A 12455-nucleotide genomic window follows, 5' to 3' on the forward strand; every position below is an offset into this window, starting at 1 on the left:
TGGCCGGGGTAGGCCGCCATTGTAAATAAGAATTTGTTCTTAACTGACTTGCCTAGTTAAATAAAGGTTAAATAAATACATATGTGAATCGTAATAATGTACTGTAGCTAACCAGAAAGTTTAACAAGCAAAAAGGACCTAATAATAGTAAAGCCCCCTTTACTGGCTGAAATAGCCAACCAATCAGCCTGTTACCAGCCATTAGTAAACTTTTGGAAAAAAAATGTGTTTGACCAGCCTTGGCAACAGTTAATAGGGATCCTTAATAAATACAAATACAAATAATAAGTCAATAGGGCTAACTGACTAGCTACTACTATTAGCTAGCCAGATAGCCACGAAGAATTGTTAACTAGCTACCCATAAAGAATTGACATCTATTATTAGGTAGCGGAATGACTTTTGTTTTCCTCCAGGCCTGAGGGAACATTTTCTAGTAGGCTTAAACTGAAGATGTAGCAATATCGTCCGCTAATTTTCCATCCAAGTTGTCAGACCCCACTGGCTTGTCATTGTTGATAGACAACAATCATTCAGATACAGTTGAAGTCGGAAGTTTACATACACTTATGTTGGAGTCATTAAAACTCGTTTTTCAACCACTCCACAAATTTCTTGTTAACAAACTATAGTTTTGTCAAGTCGGTTAGGACATGTACTTTGTGCATGACAAGTCCTTTTTCCAACAGTTTACAGACAGATTATTTCACTTATAATTCACTGTGTAACAATTCCAGTGGGTCAGAAGTTTACATAAACTAAGTTGACCGTGCCTTTAAACAGCTTGGAAAATTCCAGAAATATATGTCATAGCTTGAGAAGCTTCTGATAGGCTAATTGACATAATTTGAGTCAATTGGAGGTGTACCTGTGGATGTATTTCAAGGCCTACCTTCAAACTCAGTGCCTCTTTGCTTGACATCATGGGAAAATCAAAAGAAATCAGCCAAGACCTCAGAAAATAAATTGTAGACCTCCACAAGTCTGGTTCATCCTTGGGAGCAATTCCCAAACGGCTGAAAGTACCACGTTCATCTGTACAAACAATAGTACACAAGTATAAACACCATGGGACCACGCAGCCGTCATCCCGCTCAGGAAGGAGACGCATTCTGTCTCCTAGAGATTAACGTACTTTGGTGCGAAAAGTGCAAATCAATCCCAGAACAACAGCAAAGGACCTTGTGAAGATGCTGGAGGAAACAGGTACAAAAGTATCTATATCCACAATAAAATGAGTCCTATATTGACATAACCTGAATGGCCGCTCAGCAAGGAAGAAGCCACTGCTACAAAAGCGGCATAAAAATGCCGTCATATTTCTTTGCATCCTTTCCGTTGAAGTTTGCATCGATGCATGCTTCAAAATATGTACAAACTGAGTATGCATTTCAGAAGTGCTCTCCGTGCTCCGTTTCGCATACTTTGCTTTGGACTCATACTGCATCCTTCCCATGCTCTATTTTGCGTGTTCGGGGGCACCGTAGAATGCATTTTGAGAAACACTACAACTTTGGAATGAAATGAGGCCTATTCACATGTCATATGTTGCCTGACTACAATATTTTATCTTGATACGTTAATAAATACATGCTGTGTTAATTTTGGCATGTTTACCTGCCTATGTACCATAGATCGCAAGCCCATAAGTCAATATGGCTAACTGATTAGCTACTAGTACTTTTAGCAACAAAAAAGGTACTGTTAGCTAGCCAAATAGCCACAAATAATTGTTAGCTAGCTACCCACGTTAGCTAGCTATCTGGTTAAATACATTAGTACGATTCACATAAAGCTAGCTGATAGTTATGAAGTAAAACATTTGCTCTGTGTATATCTTGTTTCGTCTCTATTGCCATTGTTGTCCTGGTTGGAAGACGGTTCAGTGAATTGGTAAGTCCATAGTAAGTCAATAGGGTTAACTGGCTAGTTAGCCACAAAGAATTGGTAGCTACCCACGCAGAATGTACATCTACCTTGCATAATATTTGTTTTAGGTCATTTTTTCCTGTTTAACTAGCTGGCTAGCTAGATTATTGCGATTCACATATCTAGCTGATAATTATAAAGTGAAACGTTTGCTTTGTGTATATCTTGTTTTGTCTATTGTGTCCATTGTCCTGGCTGGAAGAAAGTTCAGTAAACGGGGAGGTGAAGCGTGACGTAATACAGTAAGGGGAGTGTGAGTGCTTCATAAATGTATTGTTTAATGCATTCTCCATACTAGTCTTCACGAGAACGTACTCGAGAGAACGTGGTGGGATAATCCACTCGCAGCATGAGAGTGTGGAGCACAGTAGTGTCTCTCTATCTCTGCTTCCTGTTTACTCAGTATGGAATCACCTGAAACACAACAAAAATACCATCTATTCACGTTCTTCGACAACAACAAAAAAATCTAAAAAGTGAGCATTTGGAGACAGTGGTCAGGTAAACAAAACCAAAGCATAGAATGCTGTATTACCTTGTCCATAGACTGCTTCTAGGCATGTGTAATACTACTAAAGCATATGTAGATGGTAAAAAGTTAACATCTGCAGCGCAGTAAAAACATTTGCATCGTCAAGGCAAAGTCACTTTTTTGGGGGGGCCCAGAACTGTGGATATATATATATATATATATACTATATATACTTTATCAATTTGAAAGGAATGGGGCAGTCCCATTCCTTTCATATTTTTATTGAACCGATAGGACAGTAGAGAGGATTAGGAGGGGATTGAGTCAGTGAACCGGTTTCGAACCGACTCTGGCATATATGGTACCGGGGTCCGTGGCACTAACCACTGGACCACACAGGCAATGTGTACAATGTTTTTTTTATTTTTTTTGAATAATAAGTGTTGGTGACATGTTAGGGAGTTTCTCTGTCATCCCGTGTGTTACTAATACTGAATTACCTGTTGTGTGTATGTTCTCTCAGACATAGACGAGTGTGAGCGGGACCCGTCCCTGTGTCGTGGGGGTTCTTGTGAGAACACAGAGGGCAGCTACGAGTGTGTTTGCCCCCAGGGACACCAGCTCACTGCGGACGGGGCAGTGTGCGAGGGTGAGTAAGCAAATACTTACAAATACTGAACGTGTAACAAATACTGAGCAAAAAAATAGACTGACCAAATGAACACACAACAGTTACTGAACATTTTAACTAATGTTTGTTACTTTACAATAATGTGCCAAATCCCAGTCTATATCATAAACATCATGACAAAATACTCAACAACATCGGGTTTTTAACAACATGTAGGGTTCTTCTCAACAGACATGTAGGGTTCTTCTCAACAGACATGTAGGGTTCTTCTCATTAGACATGTAGGGTTCTTCTCATTAGACATGCAGGGTTCTTCTCAACAGACATGTAGGGTTCTTCTCATTAGACATGTAGGGTTCTTCTCATTAGACATGTAGGATTCTTCTCATTATACATGCAGGGTTCTTCTCATTAGACATGTAGGATTCTTCTCATTAGACATGTAGGATTCTTCTCATTAGACATGCAGGGTTCTTCTCATTATACATGCAGGGTTCTTCTCATTAGACATGTAGGGTTCTTCTCATTAGACATGTAGGAGTCTTCTCATTAGACATGCAGGGTTCTTCTCATTAGACATGTAGGATTCTTCTCATTAGACATGCAGGGTTCTTCTCATTAGACATGCAGGGTTCTTCTCAACAGACATGTAGGGTTCTTCTCAACAGACATGTAGGGTTCTTCTCATTAGACATGTAGGGTTCTTCTCATTAGACATGTAGGATTCTTCTCATTATACATGCAGGGTTCTTCTCATTAGACATGCAGGGTTCTTCTCATTAGACATGTAGGGTTCTTCTCAACAACATGCAGGGTTCTTCTCATTAGACATGCAGGGTTCTTCTCAACAACATGCAGGGTTCTTCTCATTAGACATGTAGGGTTCTTCTCATTAGACATGCAGGGTTCTTCTCAACAACATGCAGGGTTCTTCTCATTAGACATGTAGGGTTCTTCTCAACAACATGTAGGGTTCTTCTCATTAGACATGTAGGGTTCTTCTCAACAACATGTAGGGTTCTTCTCATTAGACATGTAGGGTTCTTCTCAACAACATGCAGGGTTCTTCTCATTAGACATGTAGGGTTCTTCTCAACAACATGTAGGGTTCTTCTCATTAGACATGTAGGGTTCTTCAACAGGCGTGCAGGGTTCTTCTCATTAGACATGCAGGGTTCTTCTCATTAGACATGCAGGGTTCTTCTCAACAGACATGTAGGGTTCTTCTCATTAGACATGTAGGGTTCTTCTCATTAGACATGCAGGGTTCTTCTCATTAGACATGCAGGGTTCTTCTCATTAGACATGCAGGGTTCTTCTCATTAGACATGCAGGGTTCTTCTCATTAGACATGCAGGGTTCTTCTCATTAGACATGTAGGGTTCTTCTCATTAGACATGTAGGGTTCTTCTCAACAACATGTAGGGTTCTTCTCATTAGACATGTAGGGTTCTTCTCATTAGACATGCAGGGTTCTTCTCAACAGACATGCAGGGTTCTTCTCATTAGACATGTAGGGTTCTTCTCATTAGACATGCAGGGTTCTTCTCATTATACATGCAGGGTTCTTCTCATTAGACATGCAGGGTTCTTCTCTTTAGACATGTAGGGTTCTTCTCATTAGACATGCAGGGTTCTTCTCATTATACATGCAGGGTTCTTCTCTTTAGACATACAGGGTTCTTCTCATTAGACATGCAGGGTTCTTCTCATTAGACATGCAGGGTTCTTCTCATTAGACATGCAGGGTTCTTCTCATTATACATGCAGGGTTCTTCTCATTAGACATGCAGGGTTATAATCAGTGTTTGGAACCAAAATTATTTTCCAATCGTTTCGTTCTGAACAGAAGCACATTTGTTTTTGTTCTGTTACACTGTTGCGACCAGCAAAATAAGGTTCAGAATCCCCAAAAATGACCGGTTCCTTTAACTGCTTTTTACATTTACCTCATTGAACTTCTTCACCAATCAGTGAGGACAGAGCAGGCAAGCTATCAGAACTCAGGATAAGACCCAGATGCAGACAGCTAGAGTCACAGATGTTTATCGACCCAAACAGGGGGCAGGCAAAAGACAGGTCAAAGGCAGGCAGAGGTCCCTAATCCAGGGCAGAGTCAATAAGGTACCGAACAGCAGGCAGGCTCGGGGTCAGGACAGGCAGAGGTTCGTAATAGGGTCAGAGTTAGGCAGGTACAGAACGGCAGGCAGGCTTGGGGTCAGGGCAAACAGAATGGTCAGAACTGGCGAAACTAGGAAACAGAAGTTGAGAAAGCAGGGAGACAGAAAAACAACCTGGTAAGACCTGACAAGACAAGACGAACTGACAACAGACAGAGAACACAGGTATAAATACACAGGGGATAATGAGGAAGATGAGTGACACCTGGAGGGGGGGGGGGGGTGGAGACAAGCACAAAGACAGGTGAAACAGATCAGGGTGTGACACAAGCTAGTTTTTTTACGTGCGTGATGGACAGACAAGTGTAGCCTATGGCGCAAGATGCGACTGACATTTTTCTCTTGGGGAGAGAGCGAGAGAGGGTTGAGGAGGAGGCTTGAAGCGTTGGATATCTTGTTATGACATGCATTATCTGAATTAGGCCCACAGAGTTATATCTACAGAGGTACGGCTTCTATGGAGGAACTTTGAATGTCTTTGAACTTCAGAGTTGACTTAACGTTGGACCAGAGAAGCTAGTTAGCTAACAAAGCTTGTGTGTGCAGAGCAGCACCAGAATTAAAAACACATCTTAGTTTTTTGTAGTTAATAAAGCCAACGTCAAACGTGATAATTAGGCCTATAGTATCCTTAACTAGCATTGAAAAAGGTAATCCGTTCTTCTCTAGCTAATTAAATAATGTCTCTTCCTATCTTCTGAATCAAGCTGGTACTGTCAGTAGAGTAGCCTCTGTTTGGGAGGGGCGGGGCAGGTCGCCTAGACACACACTGGCAACGTGTAGGGTTCTCCTCAACAACATCTAGGGTTCTCCTTAATAACATATAGGGTTCTCCTTAATAACATATGGGGTTCTCCTCAACAACATCTAGGGTTCTCCTCCACAGACATGTAGGGTTCTCCTCAATAACATATAGGGTTCTTCTCAACAGACGTGTAGGGTTCTCCTTAATAACATATAGGGTTCTTCTCAACAGACGTGTAGGGTTCTTCTCAACAGACGTGTAGGGTTCTTCTCAACAGACGTGTAGGGTTCTTCTCAACAGACGTGTAGGGTTCTTCTCAACAGACGTGTAGGGTTCTTCTCAACAGACGTGTAGGGTTCTTCTCAACAGACGTGTAGGGTTCTTCTCAACAGACGTGTAGGGTTCTTCTCAACAGACATGTAGGGTTTTTGATATCACGCAAATCCATTTTTCTGGACACAGGATGAAGTCAGCGTAAATTTGTAGAATACTAAAGGTACGTAAAATGCGTTTTTGTCACATTTTTCAGAAGAAAATGTCATCTAGAAAAAGAAATTGACAAAATATCAACAATTCCCTATGTATAAGTGGAGAATACATCTGTGGATAGCCACACACATTTTGGTAAAAACAAATGCTTCTGAGGCTGAGAAAAATTTGTTGGCTATTGGGAAGATTCTGACTTTTGGAAAATGGCAGTTAAAGACTAAGACAGAATTTAGACTACCAAACGCCAAACACCTATTTAAACCCAATCCTCATCTCTTCAAAGTAAGTTACTACATATAGTCCAGACTCCAGTTTGTAACATTATCTATAAAATGGGTTTTAAAATGATGTGTGATTCAATGTAGTGAGCTTTGAAATTATGGATGTATGTCCATTTAAAAGGGTTTACAATTCATGACATTTTGATGACGGTAGTATGATAAACTAACAAATATATAAATTGACATCAACTTTTTGACATTCTTATTTTTACTTTTTGAAAATACTTATATAAATAAGTGTAATTTTATCCTGTGGTGCCTGGTCTTAAATTATATATAGCCATTGATTCTTGAAGGATATAACTTATTAATGCCCAATGAGCTTAGTTCAACTGACGTACCCCATCAGAACCCAAAATATAAAATATTTTTACTCCATTGTTTGTAAACAATGTAATTGTAAATTAACACTGTATAGCGTCAAAACATGGTTAAAACTGTAATTTTGATACAATGAATGGTTGGTCCTTGCCGCCATAGCTCCCACTATGAATTTATGAGTGGTTACATTTCTTGAGCCCCATTCATCAGTTTTTTACCCCCAAAAATGGTGGGGTTCCCACTTTGTTGTTGTTTGAATCCCAGATTTCCCCTTTAAGACCTCATCAAATGTTGTTATTCACCTCTAGTCCTTCTGAGTAGGTTATGTACAGTGTTACTAGGTCATTGCATTGCTAGGTCATAAGGCTTATCACCTGATGTCTTGTTTTTCTTTTGTGACATTTACGTTAGCGGACATTTTTCCCACCGCTCACTCTCTTATCTTCTCAAATGGTCCTTTTCTTAACACAAATATTGATACAATATAATGTAAACCCTTTCAATGAAGATTCTCCGTTGAGCATACTGTTTAACCCAGAATTAGGCTTAATCGGTGTGTGGGAAATCGACACTATATAAACTCAGCAAAAAAAGAAACATGTGTAAATATTTGTATGAACATAACAAGATTCAACAACTGAGACATAAACTGAACAAGTTCCACAGACATGTGACTAACAGAAATTGAATAATGTGTCCCTGAACAAAGGGGGGGGGTCAAAATCAAAAGTAACAGTCAGTATCTGGTGTGGCCACCAGCTGCATTAAGTACTGCAGTGAATCTCCTCCTCATGGACTGCACCAGATTTGCCAGTTCTTGCTGTGAGATGTTACCCCACTCTTCCACCAAGGAACCTGCAATTTCCCGGACATTTCTGGGGGGAATGGCCCTAGCCCTCACCCTCCGATCCAAAAGGTCCCAGACGTGCTCAAAGGGGTTGAGATCTGGGCTCTTCACTGGCCATGGCAGAACACTGACATTCCTGTCTTGCAGGAAATCACACACAGAACGAGCAGTATGGCTGGTGGCATTGTCATGTCAGGATGAGCCTGCAGGAAGGGTACTACATGAGGGAGGAGGATGTCTTCCCTGTAACGCACAGCGTTGAGATTGCCTGCAATGACAACAAGCTCAGTCCGATGATGCTGTGACACAGCGCCCCAGACGGACCCTCCACCTCCAAATCGATCCCGCTCCAGAGTACAGGCCTAGGTGTAACGCGATAAACACAAATCTGACCATCACCCCTGGTGAGACAAAACCGCGACTCGTCAGAGAAGAGCACTTTTTGCCAGTCCTGTCTGGTCCAGCGACGGTGGGTTTGTGCCCATAGGCGACGTTGTGGCCGGTGATGTCTGGTGAGGACCTGCCTTACAACAGGCCTACAAGCCCTCAGTCCAGCCTCTCTCAGCCTATTGCGGACAGTCTGAGCACTGATGGAGGGATTGTGCGTTCCTGGTGTAACTCGGGCAGATGTTGTTGCCATCCTGTACCTGTCCCGCAGGTGGGATGTTCGGATGTACCGATCCTGGTGTTGTTACACGTGGTCTGCCACTGCGAGGATGATCAGCTGTCCGTCCTGTCTCCCTGTAGCGCTGTCTTAGGCGTCTCACAGTACGGACATTGCAATTTATTGCCCTGGCCACATCTGCAGTCCTCATGCCTCCTTGCAGCATGCCTAAGGCACGTTCACGCAGATGAGCAGGGACCCTGGGCATCTTTCTGTTGGTCTTTTTCAGAGTCAGTAGAAAGGCCTCTTTAGTGTCCTAAGTTTTCATAACTGTGACCTTAATTGCCTACCGTCTGTAAACTGTTAGTGTCTTAATTAACGACCATTCCACAGGTGCATGTTCATTAATTGTTTATTGAACAAGCATGGAAAACAGTGTTTAAACCCTTTACAATGAAGATCTGTGAAGTTATTCGGATTTTTACGAATTATCTTTGATAGACAGGGTCCTGAAAAGGGACGTTTCTTTTTTTGCTGAGTTTATTTCGATATCTTTATTTACATTTTTTTTGAGTCATTTAGCATGTGTTTCACGACTGTTATCTCACACAGATTACAACGAGTGCGAGCAGAGCGTCAGCTTGTGTCGGAACGGCCAGTGTGTGAATGTGGCCGGTACCTACCACTGCTCATGTGACTCTGGTTACCAAGCAACTCCTGACAGACAGAGCTGCGTAGGTATGGTCATTAAACTCTACCTTACAACATAAAAGATGAGTCATATGTTATATATGATGTCATGCTACGTGCCATTTACTCCGGCTTACATGTTCTGAATTTCAATTTTTATTTTGTACTCTTGAGAAATCAATCGTAGAGCTATTACATTCAATAACATGCTAGCTAACATGTCATGCTAGCTATTTATTACATCCAATAACATGCTAGCTAACATGTCATGCTAGCTATTTATTACATTGAATAACATGCTAGCTAACATGTCATGCTAGCTATTTATTACATTCAATAACATGCTAGCTAACATGTCATGCTAGCTATTTATTACATTCAATAACATGCTAGCTATTTATCTCATTACACCGTGGGAAATTACTTTTATTTTGTAATGATTCACATTAAACAATTACACCTGTGAGAGGGTAGATATGTTGTTCCTAACCTGTTTACTTAGTTGTTCCTAACCTGTTTACTTAGTTGTTCCTAACCTGTTTACTTAGTTGTTCCTAACCTGTTTACTAAGTTGTTCCTAACCTGTTTACTTAGTTGTTCCTAACCTGTTTACTTAGTTGTTCCTAACCTGTTTACTTAGTTGTTCCTAACCTGTTTACTTAGTTGTTCCTAACCTGTTTGCTTAGTTGTTCCTAACCTGTTTGCTTAGTTGTTCCTAACCTGTTTACTTAGTTGTTCCTAACCTGTTTACTTAGTTGTTCCTAACCTGTTTACTTAGTTGTTCCTAACCTGTTTGCTTAGTTGTTCCTAACCTGTTTGCTTAGTTGTTCCTAACCTGTTTACTTAGTTGTTCCTAACCTGTTTACTTAGTTGTTCCTAACCTGTTTGCTTAGTTGTTCCTAACCTGTTTTCCTTCGTTTTCATTCATTAAGACCAACTGTGTGTTTTTCAGATATTGATGAGTGTACCATTGAGAATGGCGGCTGTGACCTGCACTGCACCAACTCAGAGGGGAGTTATACGTGTGGCTGCAACAATGGCTATGCACTGATGACAGACGAGAGAAGCTGCTCTGGTAAACACACCCTTTCAATCTACTCTAAACAGTACTGTACTACCTGGTTACTCTATACAGTCTGTACTACCTGGTTACTCTATACAGTCTGTACTACCTGGTTACTCTATACAGTCTGTAATACCTGGTTACTCTATACAGTCTGTAATACCTGGTTACTCTATACAGTCTGTAATACCTGGTTACTATATACAGTCTGTAATACCTGGTTACTCTATACAGTCTGTAATACCTGGTTACTATATACAGTCTGTACTACCTGGTTACTCTATACAGTCTGTAATACCTGGTTACTCTATACAGTCTGTAATACCTGGTTACTATATACAGTCTGTAATACCTGGTTACTCTATACAGTCTGTACTACCTGGTTACTCTATACAGTCCGTACTACCTGGTTACTCTATACAGTCTGTACTACCTGGTTACTCTATACAGTCTGTAATACCTGGTTACTCTATACAGTCTGTAATACCTGGTTACTCTATACAGTCTGTAATACCTGGTTACTCTATACAGTCTGTAATACCTGGTTACTCTATACAGTCTGTACTACCTGGTTACTATATACAGTCTGTAATACCTGGTTACTCTATACAGTCTGTACTACTTGGTTACTATATACAGTCTGTACTACCTGGTTACTCTATACAGTCTGTACTACCTGGTTACTATATACAGTCTGTACTACCTGGTTACTATATACAGTCTGTACTACCTGGTTACTATATACAGTCTGTACTACCTGGTTACTATATACAGTCTGTACTACCTGGTTACTCTACATTTACATTTAAGTCATTTAGCAGACGCTCTTATCCAGAGCGACTTACAAATTGGAAAGTTCATACATATTCATCCTGGTCCCCCCGTGGGGAATGAACCCACAACCCTGGCGTTGCAAGCGCCATGCTCTACCAACTGAGCCACACGGGACCGTACTCTATACAGTATATAATACCTGGTTACTATATACAGTATGTACTACCTGGTTACTATATACAGTCTGTACTACCTGGTTACTATATACAGTCTGTACTACCTGGTTACTATATACAGTACTGTACTACCTGGTTACTATATACAGTCTGTACTACCTGGTTACTATATACAGTCTATACTACCTGGTTACTATATACAGTCTGTACTACCTGGTTACTATATACAGTCTGTACTACCTGGTTACTCTAAACAGTCTATACTACCTGGTTACTATATACAGTCTGTACTACCTGGTTACTCTATACAGTCTGTACTACCTGGTTACTATATACAGTCTGTACTACCTGGTTACTATATACAGTCTGTACTACCTGGTTACTCTATACAGTCTGTACTACCTGGTTACTATATACAGTCTGTACTACCTGGTTACTATATACAGTCTGTACTACCTGGTTACTCTATACAGTCTGTACTACCTGGTTACTATATACAGTCTGTACTACCTGGTTACTATATACAGTCTGTACTACCTGGTTACTCTATACAGTCTGTACTACCTGGTTACTATATACAGTCTGTACTACCTGGTTACTCTATACAGTCTGTACTACCTGGTTACTATATACAGTCTATACTATCTGGTTACTATATACAGTATGTGAGTAAAATACCTGGTTACTTAATTTGTCAAATTCCATTCGTAAAGTTGAAATGGAACTGACTCCACTGTTAAATCCAACATTTCAAAATAAGGGCATAATGCAATCCCACCACTTCCATAATCCTAGTTCTCTGTATGATATATTCATACAAGCAATATTGATACCACCCGCAGTACACAGTGTACAGTATATATTCACCTGTACTGTACTGTATGTAACCCCTAACTCTGGTATCCCCAGTCCAGCCTATACTGCCTGGATGGTATTGTGTAAAGGTACACAGAGTCCAGGGCAGCCATCACTCTTACTTCAGTCAGACAGACGGACAGTCAGCCAGACGGACAGGCAGACAGCCAGTCAAACAGACAGTCAGACAGTCAGACAGTCAGCCAATCAGCCAGACAGCCGGTCATACAGACAGTCATACAGACAGCCAGTCAGTCAGACATACAGACGGACAACCAGTCATACGGACAGACAGCCAGTCAGAGATGCTGATGACTGAAGTTGAATCACACTTTCTACTCAGCTGCTCACCGGCTGTTCTGTCTAGTGCACTCTACTAACGTTTGCTCTTTTCTCTC

At 40.9% G+C, this 12455-nt stretch overlaps 1 protein-coding gene across 1 annotated transcript in view; it reads left to right on the forward strand.

Moving 5' to 3' along the window:
- fbn2a (fibrillin 2a) overlaps positions 1–12455 on the forward strand; it is a 222242-nt gene that overhangs the window by 130463 nt on the left and 79324 nt on the right. The window contains exons 27-29 of the mRNA XM_071351419.1: positions 2925–3050; positions 9112–9237; positions 10142–10264. Coding sequence (XP_071207520.1) covers positions 2925–3050; positions 9112–9237; positions 10142–10264 — 375 coding nt within the window. The remainder of the gene's footprint in view (positions 1–2924; positions 3051–9111; positions 9238–10141; positions 10265–12455) is intronic.

The sequence above is a fragment of the Salvelinus alpinus genome, chromosome 18 (genome assembly GCF_045679555.1).
Source record: "Salvelinus alpinus chromosome 18, SLU_Salpinus.1, whole genome shotgun sequence".
Lineage (NCBI taxonomy): Eukaryota > Metazoa > Chordata > Actinopteri > Salmoniformes > Salmonidae > Salvelinus > Salvelinus alpinus.